General features: G+C 51.5%; 1 protein-coding gene across 1 annotated transcript in view; it reads right to left on the reverse strand.

Annotated features, from left to right (window-relative positions):
• LOC112312510 (bifunctional heparan sulfate N-deacetylase/N-sulfotransferase 4) overlaps nt 1-23,291 on the reverse strand; it is a 118,220-nt gene that overhangs the window by 39,015 nt on the left and 55,914 nt on the right. The window contains exons 4-6 of the mRNA XM_053912104.2: nt 19,081-19,235; nt 2,809-2,994; nt 667-795 (exon numbers count right to left, since the gene is read on the reverse strand). Of these exons, the coding sequence (XP_053768079.1) occupies nt 667-795; nt 2,809-2,994; nt 19,081-19,235 (470 nt within the window). The remainder of the gene's footprint in view (nt 1-666; nt 796-2,808; nt 2,995-19,080; nt 19,236-23,291) is intronic.

Genomic DNA, 23,291 nt, shown 5'->3' on the forward strand with positions numbered 1-23,291 from the left:
ACCCCCCGACCCCCCACGACAGTGCACTGCTGCTTTGCTGAAAGCAGGAGTGAGTCTCCCCGAGACACGACCCGTCCCACGTCCGTGAGCCCCAGGGCGTGAAAGCAGACATGCCTCTTGGAGTCCTCAGAGCGGGGAGCTTCACGAGACCTCCCCCCACCGCCACACTTGTCCTCACGTGGCAGGAAGTGAAACAGTGGCACGCTGGAAGCTGAAAGGATGCATTCAAAGGGAGAAAAGGCCCAGATTCTCCCTTTGATCCCCAATAAAACCAGTGCAGGTGCCAGTAGAAGGAGCGGGTCTCCTGAGGTCTTGAGCTGGAAGCAAACCCAGCTGAGGGACAGAGCGCACCAGTGGTGCGACCGTGAAGGGTCGGCCTTGCCCCAGCGCGGCACGTGGACGGCACTGCTGCCGTCCAGCTGCAGGAGCTGACCTGCAGGGCTCCTGTGAGACTGATCACTGTCTGCAACACCGGCTATGCGCACACCTGCGTCTCGCCTGGTGTGAGGTAGGTCACCAGGGCATGGAATAATTGGGAGCCGCAGCCTAACTTCTCTCTGGCAGGGCCGGGATCTGCCAGCTACTGTTGGGAGCAGACTGGGGACAGACACAAGGGAAGGACATCCCCGAAAACCCTGATGTTCGTGCACACAGCACACAGCCTACCGGGTTCAGCAGGACGGTGAGGAAGAGCTCGCCTCCGCGGATGCTCTGGTCCAGCTCCTGGGGTCCGCCGGGGTACTCGCTGTAGAAGATCGTGTGGGTGAACAGCCCGCAGGTCTGCCGCGGGAGCACCTGACGGCGGGACACAGGAGACATGGCCTCGTTAGCCACCATGCTGCCACCAGAGCTCACAGCTGCCCTTCCTACTGCCCGGTCCAGCTTTCGGGAGCTGGGGCTCTCTGTGATCAAGAGCTGATTTGGGTGGGATTATGGAAATAGTAAGGGAGCTGTCACTTCAAAGCTGTAGGTGTGTGCCCTATGCTGCTCAGGTGGCCCCGACTCCAGGTGACCTGTGAATGGGTGAGGTGCCCAGGGTCCTGTCCTCACTCCCCTGCTCAGCCCAGGAGACTCAGCCTGTGGCTTCTTTCACGGAGTGAGTCCATTCCACGCGGAGTCTCCTCTCTCCCTGCTGCTGCTCTGACCCCGACATCACTGTCTCTCCCAAAGAGCCCTGCCTGCTCACGAGGTGCCCAGCAGGACAGCTGCAGTCTGTCATCTGCCCCAGCGACCTTTCAGGATTAATTTGCTCTGGGACCCACCTGTCCATCTTCTGGCACATACGTGTGTGGAGCTTTTCCACTCAGTTCCATCAATCTTACCCACCAGTGGAGTTATGTTAGAGGACTGGCAAAAAATAAAAGCCTTCTTAGGGTTAATTTAATTCAAACGTGGAGATTCTCTGAGGTTACATTTTTCATGGCATTAGGCATTAGTCTCCCCACTCCTGCGCGACGGGCGGACCCGGCTCTCGGGCTCTGGGGTTCAGACCATCGGTCCTCATCACGCCCACCTCCACCTTATTTGGCTGTTCCGATACTCTGAATTGAAATTTTAATCACAGAAGTAGTTATACAATCTAATGGTTGCTTCTGGCATGTTCTGTGGTTAATTCTGTGGTAAATTGGAATATTCAACAGAGAAAGCAAATAAGTGGTTTTATTCCAAGAACTTATTTTGACTAATAAACTACTCATTATCTAATGGAAAAATGCATCCAATTGTACAGAGTAGCTTTAATTGTATTTATTCTTTGCTTAGTTTTCATAACAGTCTGTATTAAATCCAAGGTAAATGAATGCACGTAATATTGGTTAAAGGGAATGTTTTTATTTCCTAATATGTCAAAGGGTGATGGAACCCGTGGGACAGCTGGGCCCTGTCACTCTGATTTAGAATCACAGGACTCGTACTTCTTCTACCTCCTGCTTTCTATGGAGATCAATACCACCATTTGCATTATCAGTAGCTCCATTGAAGCCTGAGGCTTCTAGTGCCAATTTATAATGAAACATTAATATTTTATGAGGAATAACTATTGAGTAATTTTGCTTTTTCTTTGGTTTTCGATAGTGACGACATAGATGGACAGGGAGATAATTCTGTATCACAGGCATCTGAGTGATGCGCGGGGGAGATAGGCATATTTGAAGCGGGGAGAAGAGTCAGTTAACCTAGCTAAGCTCTAGGCAACGGATCAGGAGGTGGGCTGTTTTATCTCGAAGTGAAGAAGACCATTTTTTCGTTGTAAGGTTGTAAATTCCCATCTAAAATTCATTTGGCTTTATTCTCATATAAAAGAAATGATGCCTCATTCTTACATCAGATTTTTTTTTCAATTAATATATCTGAAATGAAAACATATACCTTCACTTCCATAGTATACCAGGAAAGTGCCTGGAAGCCAAAATACACTGAGGGAGACATTTGTCCCTTGGAGGCTGTGTGGCGGAGTCTGCTGACAGACTCCAGACTGTGGTGGTGACTTGTGGGGTGTTTTCTTGCCTGGACACTTCTCAATAAAACCATCCACCCGACAGACATGAGAGAAATCCCCCGGAAGTGTGAGGTCCCCCGGCAAGCCTTCGGTCCGGAAACTGCAGCGCATCGTCTGCACAAAGCCCATTCCCACGTTTGGCACTGGTCTTGTTCCCGCCGGAACCACCCACTGTTTAAGAAGCTTGAGTGCGGACAAACACGTGTTCCCGCGGACCGGTCACCGCCGCAGGGCGGCAGGATTTGGGATGCTGGTGTAAGGGGGTCAGAAGTGACGTGCAGGGCCCCGCCTGCGCCCCGCGCCGCGCTCACCATGATGCTGTTGTGGATGAAGCCCCTGCGGTGCCGCGCGGGCTTCAGGTGCGGGTACTCCTCCGTGCTGGTGACCTGGATGCCCCAGACCTTCTTCCAGGCCGCGTACAGCTGCATGTGCACCGGGTAGACGCCCGAGTGGTGCGGGGCCACCGCGTAGCCCATGTGGGTGGGGATCCCGTGCTCCTGCAAGACAGTCAGACGTCCCGCCAGGGGTCAGTGGAGCACAGCGGCACCGTGGCCACGGCCTCTGCGGAGGAGACACGGACCTCTGTGCCGCTGTGGGAAACAGAAACACGAATAGTCTCGTCTTCTGGCGGCTCACAGCCTTACACAGCGGATGGTGTGACAGGCGCAGTGCACGCTTTGGGCACGTGGTGTGTGTGGCTGACACCGGGTCTGGATTTTGAACACAGAGAGTCTGGGGTGGGGAGGGGACCGAATGGAACGCAGCCCTTCCTGAGATAGGTGTAGAAAACATAGAAAAAAGGGTCACGAGTGCCCAAATAGGAGATGGAAGAGCACGGTGTGTGTGTGTGTGTCAGCGAGTGTGAGTGTGTGCACGGGAGTGTATGTGTGTGAGTGTGCACGCACACAAGTGTTACCGCATGCGTCAGTATGTATGTGAGTGTAACTGTGTGTGCACGTGTGAGTGCATGCGAGTGTTACTGCACGTATGAGAACGTGTGTGTGACGTGTGTGTGATGCTGAACTCAGGCAGAAAAGTGAGCATAGACCATGAAGCGGTGAGCTTTTGCTGCTCACCCGTGGGAGGAATCCATCCATCTGAATAGCGTAGACAGAACGCTCTCGGGGCACCTTCCTGCTGCGTCCTTCGGGGAGAAGGCTTAGTGACAGGCGCAAGGATGCCGCAGGAGCGGGGTCGGTGCGGCGGGAGCTGCTGCAGGGGGCGGTGCAAGGGCCTTGGGCCCCTGCACTGGGCGCAGGGTGGGGCTCAAAGCCAGGCGCAGGTGCGCGGAGGCAGCGAGGTGAGTATAGAGGGCAAAGGAGAAGGGAAGCGTAAGGCATCCCCCCCCCCACCCCCCCGTTTTTGGACCTGCGCAGCTCACTTTGTTGTTACAAAGTGAACACTCACATGGGATTCTTGCTTTGGGTGAAAACCAGTCAGCTCTGAGGGCAGCAGGTATACATTTAAAACACGAATATGAAAAAATTGCCAGAGAATGGTTTTATATTGCAAGGTCCGTGCTTCAGACCTGCAATTTTCTAATTTTTGTGTCTTTATATTTCTCCCTTTAAACGCTTCTCGGCTTTATAAGGCCTTGTTGTAGGATTGAATCTCTTCCATTGAGGTTCTAAATGACAACGCACAGTAATACATGGGAGCTGATTGAATCCATAAAGAGCAGTGTTGACTTGGCAATTCATTCACACTTTCTATCACACGGCCGTGTCTGGCATAACCAATGAGCGGGCGGCGAGGGGGTCCGTGGCCGCAGCACCTGAGACCTGTCCACACACAGCTCTGGGGGCAGCCCGGGCCACCCGCGTGCCTCTGCCATCCCCCCTTCCAGGGAGTGGGCCTCGTCGCCCAGCCTCTCTGCACCGAGACGGGCTGCTTTCTACCATGTGCCACAAGAAGTGACTCTAGAGACCGAGCCATGAAGGCGAGGCTATGAAATGAGTTGTAGGCTTCCACAGGGTGCAGGGGCAGTTCAGTCCTTCAGGTCCTGGCACCAGCCAAAGAGTCACCATTCTCCCAGGAGCTGTGACTGAGGGACATGGCGAGGCTGGAAAGTCCAGTAACAAAGCCACCCGGAAGCCACCGGGGGGGGGGGGGGCGGCCACACCTGTCCCTGACACCTCACTGGGGCGGGATGCCCTGGAGTTGTCACAAAGCACCTGAGTGGCATCGGGGAGCCAGCACTCGGTGCTCTGGTGCAAGTCAGATGGACTTCCTCAGGAGAGCCCTGTGGTGTGGGGGTGCTGAGCCCACCGTCTGGGGGCTGGGACCAGCGTCAGCGGCTCAGAGACCCCCGATTTACATGGAAGGGAGAAGCAATGTGTTCGGCTCTCAGGGCTCTTTCCGGTGACTGTCACGGAGGTTTTGTGATAGTGTGTCCATGATGGGAGAACAGCAGCGCCTGCCACACGCGAACCCTAACAGTCCTCGCTAATCGTCTCGTCGGCCCTTCTTTCTCTCGCTGCGTGGCGTTTGCCCCGCATTCGGGGCCCAGGATGCACGCTAGGTCTGTGACACCCTGGAAACAAAGATGCGAGAAGTGAAATCATGAAGACACCTGAAATATCAACCTGCTCTATCTCTTCGGGAGGGAAAAAAGGCGTTTCTCGCCTGACAGATAGTAAAATGAATTGTGGACCGCTGGTGAAAAAACCAGAGGTAGAAAGCAATCGATCTGGGGAGGCGGAAGGGAGGGACAGCAAAAGGGGTTTATTGCCATTATTGATTCCGGGCTTGATGGACCCCGCCCCCGGGGGCCCCTCACGGTCAGAGCAGCAGCTCACATGACACAAGAGCGCATGCCTTCTCCATCCAAACACCATGCACCATGGACAGTGATTCTCTGGGGTCTCTCCCTTCCCGCCATCGAGGGGCTTGCGGGGCTGGACAGCCTCACTCCTTACTATCCTGGGTGTGGGACGCACACCATGCAGGCTGGTCAGCGGGAACTCGAACCAAACGTGGTGCTCACACAGATCACAGAAATTACAGAGCTGGAAAGGTTTTCTAACACAAACAGAGGGGGCCTGTGGGACTATAAACACAGACACACACGTGACAGGGTCCACTGGCTTGGGCGGGGCTGCGTATGGGTGGAAACAACAGTGTCTCTCGCAGGAGCGGGAGGTCCCATGACAAGGTGAAGGGCGCCGCACATATTCACAGGACACTTAACTTGACCTAATTTTACCCGTTACACAAAGTTCCCAGTTGATAGGAAAATGAGGTGACGTGGTGATCTACTGGCTGAATAAAAATAGGGTCACCATTTTTCAAAAATTAGAATAAGATAAAACGGTGCTCAGTCTCCACGTGTAACTGATGTGGTCTTGTGTCATTTCTCTTTGATTGCTCGCTGTTGCTCAGCCCTCGCGACGGGCTTTTACATTTGTGTCGGATGTGGTCAGATGTGGTCCTCGTGTCCCAGCGGGGGCGGGGGGTGGCCTGGCGTCCCTGTCGATGTGGAAACTGAGGATCAGACAGGGTGTGAGATGTCGGAGCCAGAATTCGGCCCCAAGTCTCTGCTGGGCTCACAGACCCAGCCTCTTCATTCCGACCACTTTCTGCTGCTACTGTGACCCCAGTTCATGACCAAAGGGAAGTGATTTCAGTCTATATTTCTGATGAAAAATATGGAGTGCTCCTGTCTTCTCTATTTTTACTTGGAGGTTATAAAACAAAATGCTGTATTTCCCAGACTGCTCTGCAGCTACTATTTTTGGTGCACATCAGGGTCAGCCAATGGGAAGGAGCCGGGACTGAGTTCAAGGGCAGGAGATGGGTAGCAGCTGACACCTGCGGCCCTGTGGCTGGTAGGTATGGTCTGGAGGGCAGGAGGCCTTCCGGAAGCAGCCGTGGAGAGGTCAACAGGGCAGGGTAGGCGCTTCCTGCTGCTGCCTGAGCCACCTCCAGGGGGACATCCCTGCCTGGCTCTGCGTCCCCTGAGGAGTCCAGCCGAGAGTCCTGCTGTCAGCCCGCCAAGGTTTGGGGGCACTTACGTCACCAAACCCACATGCTCGCTGTGGAAAATGGCCCACTGGCTTCTGCGTCGAGCACAGAAAGCTTAATGATAGCACGAGTCTTCATCCCTTTCTAACAAGCATGAAAGGCAGAGGGAGGTCTGGTGAGAGTCGGTGGTTTGAAGAGTCAGCTGCCCAGTACTGTTCCAGGGACACTTGCTGACCCACGGCAGACACCCCTGGTCTCCCTGGACTCTGGCATGCTCCAAACGAGACTGTTAAATCTTGTGGACCATCGCCCCGTGCCCAGAGAGCAGGAAAACAATAAGGGGCTAATCTGTTTAAATAATAAATACCGCCCGCAGTTGGCCCAGGTCAACACTGTGCCAAAACCATCTGATGTAGGTGATGGGAGGTGCGAGACACAGTTCCATCGAAGGAGCACCGCCCCGATGGGAGGTGGCCAGCAGCCTCTGCGCACCCCCGTGAGGACAGCAGCATCCTTGTCCATGGGCAGAGGGTCCCTGGCCTCCCCTGCAGAGCTAGAGGGAGCCACAGGGGTGTGCGAGCAGCATGCACTTGGTGCTCAGCCACGGGTGTGCTTTCCAGAAGCCCTGGCACAACACGGGGACCGGAGCAGATGGGGAGACAAGCGGGAGTGGGGAGGACAGGCTCACGGATGCACGGAAAGTGCTCCCTGGACCCCTGACACGTGGCTGCCCAGGAGCCCGAGCCTGGGGGAGGTGTTGGCACAGAGCGGAGAGAGGCAGACGAGGGCACTGTCCCTGTGACTGTGGCCTGGTGTTTGCACGCAGGGACCCACGGCTGGTGCGACGAGCCCACCGGGAAAGTATTTGGGGTGGTTTCACATCCGTTCCTCAGCAGTGTGCCTGGGGCATAGCCGGTGGTTAATAAATGTTTTGTTAAGGAAACAATATATAAAATGCTGTGCAATAAATTCATCACAGATGTTTAGTGGAGGAATTTGAAAGGGGAATAAATGAAATGATGACCACGTGTGAAGGCACATGCGGTGACAAGAGAAAGCACTGGACAGGCCCCCCCACCCCGTGTACCGATTTGTCCTCCTGAACGCCCACCTTCTAGGGAGAGACACTGGGGTTAACGAAAGCGGACCCCAGGATCAGGTCTTCCTTTTAATAAGGACTTGGAATCATATCGTCGACTTTGAAAATGATCCCGGGCCTCCCCGGGTCTCTGCTGTTTCCAGAACTGAAACTGTCTTCTGGTTTTAGAAGTGATGGAGTCGTGGCCGTGTGACCCTGGAGACTGGCTGGGTCACTCCTGGCACACTGTGGGCCGAAGCCCAGAACAGTGACAATCTCCGGAGAGCCCCGAGTCACAGATGGGTTTTTCTTCTGAGAAGGAAAGCGCACAGCAAATGCGGGGCTCCTGCAGGGGACTTGTTGATCCGAAGTAGAGCCACTCTGGGCCAGTGAGACACATTCCTTCAATGTTCCTGACCCCATGGAACGTCTGCTTTCTGCTTAAAGGCAGCGAACAGACACACACAGTCAGTCCCCTCCCCACGGCTTACGCGGGGCTGACTCGGCACCTGCACTGCTGACGGGCGTCCGGCCAGAACTCTCCCGTTGGTGACAGTGAAGACAGTCCATGCATTCAGTTCAGAAATCTCCTTTGTGCAACAGGTACTTCCACGTCCTACAACGTGCCGGGGACTCTCCAGGTGGGAGGACAGAGCAGAGAACAAAGCAGAGAAGTCGCTGCCGTCAGGGGGCTCGTGTTTGAGTGCAGCAACCCAGGGGAGGCGCGGTCGGCAGGTCAACTGTGTGGTCTGTCAGAAGGTGCTCCCAGCGATGGAGAACACCGCCGCAGAGCCAGGGGCAGCGTGTGGGAGCGTGGGCTGCAGCCTCACAGAGACTTTCCAGGGAGGGTCTGGCAGAGCAGGGGGGAGCTTCAGGCTGCACTTGCAAGACACGAGGCCAGGCAAGAGCAATGGCGCCAGAGATGAAGAACTTGGAGCCTCTAACAACGTCTGCTCTGGGAGCGATGATGGCGTTCAAGGCTGGTTAGTGCACTAAGAGTGGGATGGAGAGAGGAGTAGCGCTACCCACCCCACTGTGACATCATTCCCATAGTCACTGTCAGCAGAAGCAGGAGGAAAGCACTCACAGTCACTGCTCAGGACACGGCACGCCCCTCTCAGCGCATTCACTCAGAGTTTTGTGAGCTGCCAAGACAGGCGCTGACTCATCTCTCCGAGCCTCAGCTCCACTCTCAGTGCCTGGGGCGTTTGTCCGCAGCACACACGGAATGGTCCGCTTTTTTCTGTCTTCTACTGCCCCTGTTCACGGAATAGAGCCCCGGTGTAGGTTGGAGCTGGGGGGGTGTGGGTGTGCGCGCGTGTGTGCAAGTGTGTGTGTGTACGTGTGTGTGGTCAACGAGGGTGGCGGGTCCTTTGTGACGCTGGCTCGAGTGCCCTTCACTCCAGGGCACACCCCAACCTTGGAGAGACTTCCGCGATCACGCAGACGATGGTTCGGATTCACTGATGCAAACACATCCCTCTGCAGATGCAGCTTTGCACAAACTATTACTTTCTCCCGGCAGAGGAATCGTTTCTAATATTAATTTTGAGTCGAGCTGAGATTTCCCTTAAGAGTCATTTTCCCCCTTAATGTCAGCCGAGCGCATTTACGGAAAAGTGTCTTAAGCCCTCGGGGCGGGCACAGGCCCTCCCTCTGGTTGGCAGCCCGGTCCCCCAAATATTGGCTGCTGTGACATTTTGTCCTTTGGGGACATCCCAGGCCTCTCTAAGACTTAGAATAATTCACATCTGTGACTGTTTTTAATTTTGTGGAACCTTCACTACCATGTGAAATAGGTTAAATTTCATCAAACAAAATGTAATTTTAGGTTAACAAATTGTGCCTACATGTTAAAAAAAACAAATAAATTATGCTCACTTAAGTCACTGCCTGTCAAAATGATTCAATTACTGTCCTTTTCTGTGGACATGCTGACGTGTTTCCAACAAAAATCACGCCAGACGTTATACCCCCGCCTTGTGACCAGCGTGTTAAAGGGGCAGCGTGTTTGGGGACCCAAGTATCAGTGCAGACCTCGTCTCAGGACAACGTCACCTCGAGCACAACCTCGCCTCCTACATTGTTAACCGGCACCGACTGCCTGGGGGCAATTTCTCAGGTTTTCAAATTGCTCAAGTCACTACAGGCATGACCGCAGGGAGCCGAGGGGTCAGCCCTGAGGAGGGGACCATGGACCGAGGGAATGACACTCAGGATGGCCAAGCACAAGATGAGCAGTCAAGCTGAAAGAATCTTCCAAATTGAAAAATGCAAAGGAGAAAAGAAAAAGAAAAAGAAAAACGTGGTCACTGGCATGTTTGCTGGATTGTCTAATTTGAAAGTGTGTGTTCAGTACCGCAGGGGTTAAATTAAAAAAATCTTTAAAATCTTGGCTCTTGACTATTTCAGTCATTTAATAATTAAAAACAAGTTTGGTCACTGAAGCCATGAAATTAAAATCTGTCTGTGAAAGCTCATTAGGCTACTATTGACCACTTCAAGGCTCTACTGACAGAACTGCTATCTGATAATTGGTTGATAAACAGGCATAAAGTCTCACTATGGACACTCCTTGAGGAGGGCCGGGCCGTTGTGTCCAGGGTATTCCACGTAAACACGCCTTTCGTGTGCTGCAGGTTTCAGACAATGGGGCGGCGCGAAAGCAGGCAAAACTCAGAGCAGCTTAAGAAAAACCCGCAGTGGGAACCCCCCGGGTTCAAGCTGTGCGGACGGGCAGACAGAAACAGGGCACCAGAAAGCGCCTATTTGTCTTGAGTGATGGTGAGTCTGGGAGGGTAGGGGTGGGTCCCAGCGTACGAGGGCCAGGAGGGAGCCTCGGAGTCCCCTGATCTAGTTTTATGATGAATCTCAGCCAAGAGCTTAAATGCACAAGAAACAGAAGCAAAGGCCACGGGCAGAGGGTGGGTCCGTGTGTCTGTCCTCCTTCCCTGGAGGCCCCATACATGGCGAGGCTTTCCTCTGATTGGCCAGAACTGTGTTAGGTGCTCCACCCTAGAATAAGAGCTGAGAAATCAGCCCTTTGGCCAGACTCTCTGACTCCACAAGATGACTCTGGATTCATTCAGAAGCAAACATATGAAAATGGGCACAGTAGTCTCCCCTTCTCCTTGGGGGGCATGTTCTAAGACCCCTGGTGGATGCCTGACCCCATGGACGGTACCAAGCCCTTCACCTACAATCAGCAACCATATTCAGGGTTGAATTACGAATGGATGGAGGACCGTGAGGCAATGCGAATATCCGTGTACCTGTTCCAATGTGCACGTCAAACATGCAAAAAGTCATTTGTTGGTTTTGTCATCATCCTCATCCTGTTATTTCGAAGGGAATGATCATATACTTCTTGAAGAAATATGGTGAAAATTATGGTAGCAATGATGATGGGGGTGGTGGAAGTGGTGATGATAGCAATGATGACGATGGTGGTGGTGATGATGGTGGTGATGGTGATGATGGTGATGGTGGTGATGATGATGGTGATGGTGGTGATGATGATGGTGTGGATGGTGGTGATGATGATGGTGAGGATGGTGACAATGCTTTTTGAAACACTATGTGCCAGCACTTTGCCCAGCATCACACACACACAGATGTAGCTACATCTCATCTACTCACAAAAATATATGCGGTGGGAACTGCTACCATCCCCATTTTATCTATGTGAAAATTAAGGCACAGCAACTGTAAGTCATTGATTAAGGCCACTCATCCAGTAACTGGCAAGGATGAAATCTGAGCCCAGACAGGTCTGAAGCCCAACACAGGTGCTGACCATCAGCAGTGGCCTGCCCGGGGCAAATCAAGTCACAGAAGATTCACAGGCAAAATAGCTCAGGCCTTATTTTATTCAAAGCAACCTGGCTTTTCCTTCTGTATTTTGAGCATAGTTCATTGTTCAGTGTAATGTAAACAAAACTTAATAATTAGAGGGAATGTTTATTTGCCTTAAGGCAAGTAAATTAAATACAACAGCTCTAAGCCATCTTTAGCTTATCTCCTGGGGAATCTCTGCTGTGATGGGCTCCCATCAGCTCCTGAGAAGGACCAGAGCTCCTCTGGCTAATCTGAGAAGGTGACTTCAGCGCCCAGAAACCACAAAGCAGAAAGGACGTCTTTCAAGGCTTCACACTTCACCAGAAATAGCAGCTTCGGGTGCCCAAAACAAGCCTCCGCAGACTCGCAGTGATGCGCTTTAAGTGATACCAATAGTTCATTTCCTTCAATTACGGCTGCCTAATTTTAAAGTGCATTTTGTAGGTGGTATTTAGTCCTCCGAGGTTAGACATGGTCAGCAATAAAACAGCTACTTGACAGAAGAAAGCAGCGACAGATAAAATAGAAGTTTGGGGGCCGGGCGTGTGTGACTTGCCCTCGGCCAGGAAAACCAAACAGAGGCATCTGGGCCGTGGAGCTTTTCTGTGCGAGGCGGCTCCTCTCGCCTGCCTGCCAGGACAAGGCCAGCATGTCCAGGACTCACCACGACGCAACGCGAGGCAAGAAATGCCATTTCTCTCTAAACTCACCGCTAAGCAGTATGAAAATTAATAGCTAATGGAATACCCACGTGGACACGCGGACACGCGGACACATGGACACGCTATATACCAAGTGCCACCTGCGAGCCCGCGTCCCACAGTCCAGAGTGCAGTCACCTGACAAGTTGTGGGATGAGCATTGCGTTTGCTGCCGTCACCCGCAACTGCCGCTCTGCCTCCTCCCCCTCCCTGCCGCCGTCTTCCTCACCACAGCTCCCAGCAGCAGAACAGCATCAAGTCACCACCGCAGGAACGGTCCGTTTTCTACATGTTCACAAACCTCCATCGCTCTGTCTCCCAAGGAAACGCCACTAACCCTTGACTTCGTCATTTAATACTTTTGCCACATCTAAAAGCACTTTTTGCAGACCCTACTTTAGGATTTGAAATAGTGATAGAAAGACAACACACAACAGATTTAACAACCAAATTACCTGCAAAACCACAGTGGGTTTCGATTGGAAGCCCCGCCTGGAAACGGTGGCTGTCAGAGGTGACCACGAGCAGCTGCAGCTGCATTTCTACCCCAGAGCTTAACCCCGACGCCAGGTGGCCACTCAGGCAGAGAGAGTTAGGATAAGGGGTTATGTGGATTGAAGTAGATAAAAATGCAGTAAAACGAAACCGTTCCCACCCGCAGGGCGTGAGAACAGGGGGAACCTCCTCTGAGGAAGAGAGAAAGGCAGCGCGTCCTCCCCACGTTCCCCCCTTTTCGGTCCTGGAAAGGACATGCATGAGTGGACACGAGATGAGGTCACTAAGGTGCTTGTCAGCCTGCACCGCCACCCGTGGTTCTCAGGGGCGTGTGGGGTGGGGGGCGTGGGGGGCTGGGAAGCGCTCCTCCAAATTCAGGAATCCAGAGCCTGGGTGGAGCTGCCTCAGCAGTGATTTGTAGGAAGAGGGGACTCTTGGGGTCTAAACCAGAGTCACCAAACCAGGCAAAGGAGCAAGCAGCACACAAGGGCGGTAACAGCGGGGATGACAGCCGTCACCAAGGACGGCAGGCCTGGAGCCCACAGGGACCTTCAAGTTCCAGTCACGGAAAAACCAGACAGGCTGACAACGCAGGTGGCAGGGGGCCTGCTGGCTCAACCTCGGGGCCCCTTTCAGGGGAGTTTGGGGGATTTTGAGTCAAATGTGACGGCATCTTAGTTACGTGCCAACAGGGTCTGTGTGTCTGCTTTGATGAGAATGGACCAGGAGGGCCAGCCGTGACCTGGGGCCCGCGGGCCGTGGGCACAAACTGCCTGCCCGCACGCGCGGTTGACTCTGGACTTCTGGACGGTGCTGTGAGGAGTGAGGTGGGCCCTCTCCCAGCGAGACAGCCATAGTGTGGACATTGTTTCTTAAAAGATCTAAAGTATTTATAAGGTGAGCTGAGGACACACAGTAAATGAAGAACTATTTATTCACGAGAACCTGCTAAGACTGGTAAGAACCGTGAAAGTGTGTGCATTTGAGCCATGACCCACGCCCTGCCTGACCCGCCCCAGCTTTGACAAAATTTCTTCCCACTTGGGGGCACCCAAGAACTCAGGGGCTCCTCTCCACCTGGCTCCCTGGGGGGGCCAGGAGCCAGCATCTCTTGCCCTTGGGCTCTGGGCACCAGAGCTCCCTCCTAGAAGGAGCAGAGGAGCCCTCGTCCCCTGGGGGCCCGTCCCAGAGCAGCAGCTGTGTGCAGACTCAGGGGACCAGGAAGACTGGTCCCTGACTTGTCCTGGTTCCAGCTCAGGTGTAGGTGGTGGTTCTAAGCCACGAGAGGCACACTGAGAAGACCAGAAGCTGCCACCCCAACCCAGCTCCCTGCTCATAAGTCTGGGTGTCGCGCTGAGAGGAGAGGCCCTGTGTCCCTAACTCAGGTCTGGAGCTTCGGGGCAGAGAGTCTGCCGGGAAGGGGTGGTCACAAGGAGACAGAGCCGTGTGTACTGTAAACACAGGGCGGCATCTGCATGGCTCTGGGGAGGTTTGGGCACAGCCGCTGCCTTTCATTGTGCCACGGACTTCATTTTTCGGTGGAAGCCTCCGCCTAGCAGCTCACTGTGCAGGCTCCCAGGATGCAGGGGTTTTGCAGAGGTGCTCCTTGGTGCACTGGGGTCTTTATGGAACAAGTTAAATGTCAGCATTTTTCATATCAGGAGGATTGTGTCTAATTATGGAAAAAGTTACACAGAGTTTAGAAATACATGTCGTGTTTTTAAAGCAGGATTTGGAAGCTACGCCTTTATTTCAAATCCTTCACTTTTGACTCATGAGTAAGATTTCTGACCACTTGGAAAAATGTCAAGAAAAACTCACATCATTATTGAAAAGTTAGCTCTGTAGATAAAACGTGATCTTTTCTCCTTGGGGATATTTTTGGTCTCTGATGAATAGGTGACAGAAAGGCTGCACTCATTTGAAGATTTTAATGGGTCCGCAGGCGAAACTTAATATAACCAAACCCCATTTCTTAACTTTTTCCGCACAGAGCTAGTGCAGAATGAACATAGATCATTCGGGTTTGGGCTGCAGGCGAGGGGGAGCCGGGGAGGATTCTGGTAACTCCCCGTCAAGCGCTTTCACGTGGCTGGCATATCGTATCCTCCGTCTTCCATCCCCTGTGCAGCATGGCTCCCCTTAAGTGACACGTTCGCACAACTGAATGGCAGCAAAAATGTATGATTTAGAAAAAGGAAGAAAATAAAAAGGTACAGGGTGGGACGAGAGTGGGTTTACAGTTGTTCCTGTGGGAAATAAGACAGTAATACAAGAATAAACCCTGAGTTTCGTGTGCTCTCGACTGCGAAGCTGCTTTTGCCCCCCCTGAATTTCCCCGACCCCACGGCCACGCAAGGACGGTGTCTCGAAACAACACATGCTTGGCTGTTCCCGAGTATCCTTAGACTAATGCCTCCACATGCACACACACACGTGTGCGCACTCACATGGCACGCATGTTCATGGGCGAAGTGTGAACACACATGTGCACACTGCACGCAGACATGCTCTGGATCAGACATGGCATGTACACGTGACCTCCACACGCACCCGCCTACAGTCATCTGCATGCGTGTGTGTGTCTGCAGTAGGAATGGCGGCGCTTTGCGGCAAAAAATCTCTTCTGATGTAAAGAAACAGCCTTGCAGAATGTTTCGCTCATGATTTTTGGACATGTTACCACAGAAAACAAACTCTACCCCGAGGGAATCTCGAGAAATTTTACAAATAAAACCGTCTTGATCGACTGTTTAACCATTTCTGAAATATCAGTATGAAGCTTCTACGGCATCCGACTCCGTTTTGTAAGTGCGAGACAACGGCGCTTTTCACGGACAAACCCTCTGCCAGCCAAGCCCGTACCAAGGTCAGTGAGGATGAGACAAAAAAGACATCTAAGCATACGGATTTCTCAGCGGGAACCACTCATTTGCTCTGAGACCCTCCGCCCAGAACAGCTCCGACTGCGGCCTGGTGAGTGTCCGGGACACGCCTTCCTGCCTGCGGACGGTGCTGTCGAGGCGATCAGAGCGGCAGGCCTGGAGTGATGGGCGGTCATCTGGACCAGGGCTTCGGGCTGGCGCGTGAGCCTGTGTACATTAATTGTCTAAAAACTCTGTGGTTCAGAGAATGAGAAAGGGAATCATCACCATTTCGGGGCAGAAAACTGAGGTGTGAAGACAGCAAACGAGCTGCCACCTGTGTGAGCACACGTAAGGAGCAGTCGGGGCTCCCCACCCCCTCGCCCACGCGGACGGCACATCTCCTGGATACGGAGAGATGGCGATTTCACAGGAAAGGTGCGTGCTTGCTTCCTGGATCACACACGCGTGTCGCCCCGTGTGGACAGTTAAAGGCAAGGTTCCAAATGTCACAACTCCAGAAGGACAATGTCGTTTCAGCGTGTGTGTTTAATGGACTTCATTTTAGTTGTAATATTTTGACTATGCAACTTATAATCAGATTTTTTTTTTTTTACAAAATGTATTTATAGGTTTCCATCTAGCTCTTGGCCACACTGACGTAATGAATGCAATTGTTCTGAATGGACTTGAAATAGCCTTCGGGGCTCCATTACAAAGCAATCACCTGGAGTCCTCCCCAGCGGTGGGTGGGCAGGGCTTTCAGAAAGAAGTTGCCCAAACAGGGCGGGTGAAATCAGTCTTCATGAAGAACCTACCTGCCCCCGAGCAAGGCCTTGGTGTGGGAGTGAGGCGGGAGGTTTCCACCAGTGAGGAAGTTTTTCAAAGTAACCGCACTGAGAGAATTCAGCAGCTCACTCAAGGCCAGTTTATTTTTGCGAAAGGGAATATTTACTCAATTTTGCAACGTTCTGAAGCAGCACGAGATTGGTTAGCCATTCCCTGAGAGTAAGTAGATACGAATATCCTTATAAACTTACATTTTCCAAAATACTGGGCTCTTTAAAGCAACACACAACTGCATACTCATCTGGGTTTAGATAGACCATAGTTGGTTAACTAACCAATTATGATGTTAACTAACCAATTATGATGAATTAAGCAATTATGATTAATTCATTAAGTAGCTTACTGAGTGCTTAGGAGTGGGCACTGCTCCAAGCATAGTATTTGCATCCTCAACACAATCTTAGCAGGTAGTCACCATTACTCTCAGTTTACAGACAGGGAAACTGAGGCACGGAGAGGCTGAGTCATGTATTTAAGATGGAGCAGCCCTGGGTGGAAGTCAGGATTCGAACCCGGTCTCACGGTGCCACGTTCACGATCGGAACCGCTGGTTGAGCTGCGCACCGTGCGGTGAGGATCCCCCGTGCGGAAGTGACACAGGCCGGGGACTCGGACCCTGAGTGGGTGAGCCATTCGCATCCTCACAGGCGCAGCTTCACAATCCAGGCCTCAGGTGGCCGTGGCTCTGTGCCTCCGAACGTGCTTGGAGACCCTGACGCCGTCAGCCCGTGCTCTGCGCAAAGAGCGGCTCCTGCGAGTGAGGATGGTCGCCTGCCGCCGGGTGAAAACCTGAGGACGTGCATCCGAGCGTTCTTCTGCGACAGTTTTCCCTCCCGCAGATTGCTGGCGGGGTGCGCGCTTCCGGGGTGTGGCCCAGACGCCCGGAGGGTGACAAGTTTAGGCTCTGGGGCAAGATGGTCTCTTTGGAGTGACCCCGCTCCGCCCCTGCAGAAGCCGCTGCAGACGGTGGGGAAAGACGTGGCAGCGTCTTTGCAGTAACACGCATCTGGGAACGTTGAAGTTCGAATTGCATACAGCTTCATGTCACAAAGTACTATTGCACCCGTGATCGTTTTTCAACCATTTAAAAAGGCAAATAAACACACAAAGAACAGAACCTTCTCAGCTCAAGGACGACACAGCACGCACAGCAGGCCAGCTTGGCCCCTGGGTCGTGAATCGCACCCCCAGTCTGGAGCAGGGGGTTGCCGCCCCCGCAGCACGCACGGGTGAAGGTAGAAGAAATGGAGCCCCTTTAAAACGGAGCGGGGGTGCCGTCCCAGAGGGACTGCCGGGCAGCCTCATGCCTCAAACCTCTGGGGTTAAAGCAGGGAAATAACCTTGCACGGGGCAAAAGCAGCCTTGTATCCCAAAGGATTTTACAAGGAATAAGAAAGCAGATATCTTGATTACAAGAGTGATGACTGTGGACCCTGAGAAGGAAGGCACCTAGTAAGAAGGGCCAACTGGGCCCCAATGAAGATACAGAGCCCCACAGCTGCCGCGCACTGCATGACAGGGAGCAGCAGACAGTGTTCCTGTCCTGGGAGCAGCCCTTACACAGGAGCTCCTGGAATCTTGTTTCAACCAATAGGACTGAGGCTTTCCCCATCCAATCGGGGCTGTGCAGCCATAACTCTCATCAGCATTTCCATTGACCAATCACAGCAGATCTATTATGACCAATCAGGACAGTGCCTTTTGGACCAATCAAACTGTGAAGATTTAGAGTCCTCATTTGCATGACATGGACCAATCAGGGACCATGGGTGGGGACCTCAGTCCATATAGGCCAGCTCCCCTCGGGCTCTGGGAGCGCACCTTCCTGTTCTTCAGTAAACTGCTGGTTGTGTCTCCTTGGCTGAGCAGAGCACAGCGCGGGAGAGCCATGCAGCACAAAGCATGCTGGTGAGGAGCAGAGCAGAGCTGTGCTCCAGGGCTGCCTCACTTTGGCTGTATCACGGGTGAACTGTTTGGCATTGAATAGCTTCCCTCTCACCACTGCACCCCATGTTAGGGGTTCCTTTTGGGGTTGAATTGGTGTCTTTATAACCACTGGTTGACAGTACCAGACTGAAAATGACTTCCGGACATAGGACTAGCATCATTTTGTTAGCTTACGTGTACTGGTGTAACTGTTCCCTTCCCCTTCCTCGCAGACGTGCTTCGCCTTTGTCTCCCAATTAGAACACAATTCAGGCTTCTGCCGGAATCAGAGCTTCCTGAATAGCTATTCTCCTTGGACTTCAAATGCTTGTTGCCTCTCACTTTGGCCCTTTCTTTTTAGGTTCACACACGTCACCTGACACTCATTGGAAATGCGAACTCGTAGGCTCTGACAACGTACTGTAGTTGTGGAAGACAGTCTGCTGGGTGGAAGGGGATGCGCTAGGCTCTGGGACCTGCTGGTCTGGATCCATGGCGCTCCAACTCCCTTCGCCCGCCCAGCCAGTCATCCTGCAACAAGGCTTTTGGGAAGCTGATAGTAATGCGTGTGCAGGGGATACAACGGAGAAAGTGCCATTGTTCTTCACAGATGCAAGAATAACCCTTCCACAAAACGGGGTGGGGGGGCTTTCTGACAATGGTCTACTCTATAAAAGACATTTGTTGTCACATCATGGCCCAGTACACGCACATGCACAGGCCTGAAACAAAACACAGTGTGTGCCTTTTGCACACGAGATGCACTCGCCAACATTTCCTCTCCTATTTCTACTGGATTCAACTCAATTGATTTTGCTGCCCACCAGTAGATCGTGACTCCTGGCTGAACAGACACTGCAGTGCGCTCACCTGTGCAAACTCCTTGTTGAGCGTCATCTGCTCCACCAGGGAGGACTCGTTGTGGAAGAGGTGGGGCTGCATGTGGCTCCACATGTGTGGGAACCACCAGAACTCATCCACGGACCGGAGCAGGAGGTCGTCGCCCTCGTCCTCCTCCACGGTCCCTGGAAAACAGGTGGTCACAGTGGCTTCAGTGAAAACTCCCTATTAGCTTAAAGGCTACGTTTGTCAGATTTCTGTCCTGACCACTGACCCATCAATCCAATTTTGTGGTGTTCTAATGAAAGGGATGACCCTCATTTAAGTTACACAGAGACCATGGGGTCGTGCTGGCGGGAGCTGGGGGCGGGGTGTGGCGGCGAGGAGCGGGGGAGTGGCTGGTTCAGGGCTCAGGGGCAGGGGATGGGATCGCTGCCCCGTGTTGCTGCCAGAGGGCGGGAGCAAAAAGCAAACTTTGTGCTAGACTTTTCTTTTAAACTCATCAAACAATAATTTGCTCCCTTATTGCATGCTGTGATTCTAAAATTGAGCTTCAAATTTAACGGATGGGGTTTGTTCATGTTTTTTGATTACAAAAGTAATATATGCGATTGAAGAAATGTGGAGAGTGCAGACTAGTGATATAAAAAGCTCAAAAACAAAACAAAACAGAGACCGACTTGCAGAACAAACCAGTGGAAACATTTTGGTATCTTTAAAATCTTTTTCTACTTACTTTTTTTAAAGTTAATCTCACCCTGTATAAAGACACTTTTGTGTCTTTACATTTTTAACTTAATAGTATGAACATAAACATTTCCCATTTTGATAAAAATTGTTCATAAGATGTAAACAATGAATCTATTAACACATTAGAAACATGATTTGAGAATTTAAAACTAATATTAACTTCCCATTCTCTATTAGGAAAATTTAACAGTGCCTAATGCATAGGAAAAAAAACTAGCTGTCGTAGCAAAGTGAAAACAACAATGCTAAGAAAATTCACTAAGTGCAACTATTCAAGAATATTTTGACTATGAAATTATTAGTGTTTGTACAATTTTACAATATCCAGTTCAATTTAAAAATGTTGTGAATCACTGCCGTGAGCATTGCTCCCTACTTAGTCTCTAGATACTTAACCAAGTAAGTGAAGGAAAATGAATCCTGGCTTACAGCAGGAGGTGTATTTATTTGGTTTATTTACTTTTTTTACAGGGGCTGCTTGGTTTTGTATTCTTTACTTAAGCAAATTAATATGAAGGGTGTTTATAGAGGAATCTTTTCCCGCCGGGAAGCATTCACAGATCACGCAGTATCAAGTGCTGTGACCGGGGAAAGTTTGTCTCTGGTGCCGATCCACGCCCGGGTCAGAGCGTCTCCTTCTGCCATCTACCCGACTCTGTGATCTCGGACAAGTAACTTCTCTGAGTCTGGGCTTCCCGGACTGACAGTGGGGACGTAAATGCCTCTGTCACAGTGACCTTGTGAAGAGTCAGTGAGATCAATTTACTAAAGCACTTCGCACTGTGACTTGCAGAGAGTAAGCACTCATAAATATTAGTATCTCTTTCTTCTTAATGATATCTAGTAGTTCATACTTGCAATGTTATACATGTATATATTTTTGAACACTCTTCAGGACATCCCCTGCCTGGATTACTAGTTTTTGACCGTCAGGGATTGGACCCCTTTGCTCGTACTGCACGGCCGCTGCTCCTGGAGCAGGGAGAGGGGAGTAATGCAATTCAGTCTGCAGGGTGGTGACCGCCATTGCTTCGACATCTGCTCTGGGCATGCCACTCCTGTGTGCGCCGCACCAGGGCGTGCGCTGGTCTCCGATACAGCCCATAGCCCACAGTTGTAGGGGGGGTGAGGCCCCAGGCTCAGAGTCTGGGCGCCCTGCCAGAACGGGGTTGCTGCTACGCAAAGAGGAAAGAGAGGCTCAGGAGGTGATGTGGTCTTACAGACCAGAAGCGCAACAGAGTTCTTAGCTTGGGTTAACTTTCTCTACAGACTTACAGTCCATTGACTTTTGATAATCTATTAAGAATATCAACTACTGAAATCCAAACGAAGAGACATTTATCACTCCCCCAGATGGATTTTCAGCCCAGACTGCGTGTTTCTTGTGGCCACAGTGTAGCCGAGCAAGGCGGAGGTTAGAGAGTCACCTGTCACATGTGTTGAGTGACTGGGTCCTCTGCCACTGCCCACTATGCTTGGTCTGGACTATCCCCAGGGCGTCCCACCCTCCCCCCTCCCAATGGCTGCTGGGGTGCAGGAGGGGCCCCGGACTCCACAGAGAGGACGGTGGGCCGACTACTGGGATTAGCAGTTGCTGCATCATATAACATCTTGGAACTTTCATCCTAGAAATCATGTGTGTTTATCACCCCTGCTCACAGGCCCGAGAGGGGTGGCCAGAACTTCTCTTCTCACTGGGTGGGCTGACTTCTCGGCAGCGCCCCCTCGCCCCATCCGGGTCGCACAGCTCACAGACTCGGGGACAGCTCCTGACACCCGAAACAGCTGGGTGGCAGATCGGGTGCCGGAGGAACACTGTGGCACTTGACGGGCAAAGCAGAATTTCAAATGTCATTAAATCCAACTAAATAAAGATACAAATTTTCACTCATGGTAAACATTTGTCTACACACCATCTGCACTTAAGCTACATGTGAGAGCACAAGCCATGGTTCGTTCAGGCTCGTCTCCAGCTGGGGTTACAGGCCTTGTCATGTCCGTGGCCCAGCCGAGCCGCCCGTCTAGCCTGACCCAGATTCAAGTTCACGTCGTTGTTAATCGGAAATATAGTGGTTTTGTACTATAAAGGCTTTTTACATTTAAAGACTTTTGTAGTCATTTAAAGGTTTTTTCCCTTTTACTTTTCTGATTCCCAGGAAATGTAGTGTGTTTCAATTCAGAAGTAAAATATTGAAGAGTTCATTTCTTTGTTACCACTTTTGGAGGATCTGTGATATAATAGTATGTTTCTGCAAGTTCTTTAAGTCTGCCAAAATAAGAGTAATTTTGGCAAGATCTGGGCTCTAGGTTAATTCCCGTAAGGCACCATTGTAACATTAAAATGAGATACATAAAATTTCAGTCTCTGCGTTATTGGGTGGGTGCACACGCCCACCTTATCTGTGCTCATTATATGTCATTGTTGTAATTCCTAAATGATAAGCTGGCAAGGTTTCACACAGCTGGATACAGGAGAAACCAATTTTAAATATTACACTAAATAAAAAGAACTATATTGTGATAAAAATTAATTAAAAGCTAGCTATATTTCCAAAATAAGAACATAGAGATATGTGAATTGTTCACTGTTTGCTTTCTTGATAATATTTGACTGACACAAATATATTTTTAAAAGCAGCAACAACAGACACTTTCTTAGCACCTACAGCAAGCTACGCGCTGCTCCGGAAGGAGAGACGGGGTCACTGGGCCCACTGTGGAGACGTAGAAAGGAGGCACAGAGAGGCTACGCTACCTCTCACACCGCACCTGAAACCTCAGAGCCTGCTCTGAGCAGAAGCCATCTGCTTCCCACACCTGGTCTTAGAGCCAATACCCGCCTGGGGTGTCCACCCTGGGCCCACGGGCTGCACACGCCTCAGGATGGCTTATTCAATGCGGCCCAACACAAAATCGTAAATGTACTTAAAACATTACGAGGGTTTTTTGCAATTACGTGTCACAATGTATTTAATGTGTGGCCCACAGATGCCAAAAGGCTGGACACCCCTGCCACAGAAGAGCGAAAACAAGCAGAGAAGGAACGTAACTCTGGTTTTTTACTTTCACGTTTGAAAGTTAATAGCTGTCTATAAAGGGTCTCTTTCTGTAAAATGAACTCTAGTGGAAAAGACCACTATTAACCCAATTTGCAAATATTATTCCCAAAGTAACTGACTGAGTCCCAGGGAGGGTGTTGTTAACGAGGAAGAACAGCAGTGATTGCCTGCAGAAGTCGCGTCCTGTGAGACACACCTGCAGCCCCTCCCCCGGGGAGGCATCTCCACGCTGAGACGTCTCCGCTGTCAGTGGAGCCGCCGCTGCGCACTTCCCGTCAAGGTTTAAACACTTCCGAACCAAAATACTTTACTCCACGCTTGTATTATTTTTTCTCTTTTTAATCAGCGGTATGTCCTTCCTCCTTCAGTTGGGCACCCACGAGTGACTGGCTTTCGGGGAGGCGCAGCGCCGCGGCGGTTTGGGTGAGAGTG

This window comes from Desmodus rotundus, chromosome 9 (assembly GCF_022682495.2).
Source record: "Desmodus rotundus isolate HL8 chromosome 9, HLdesRot8A.1, whole genome shotgun sequence".
NCBI classification, from domain to species: Eukaryota; Metazoa; Chordata; class Mammalia; order Chiroptera; family Phyllostomidae; genus Desmodus; species Desmodus rotundus.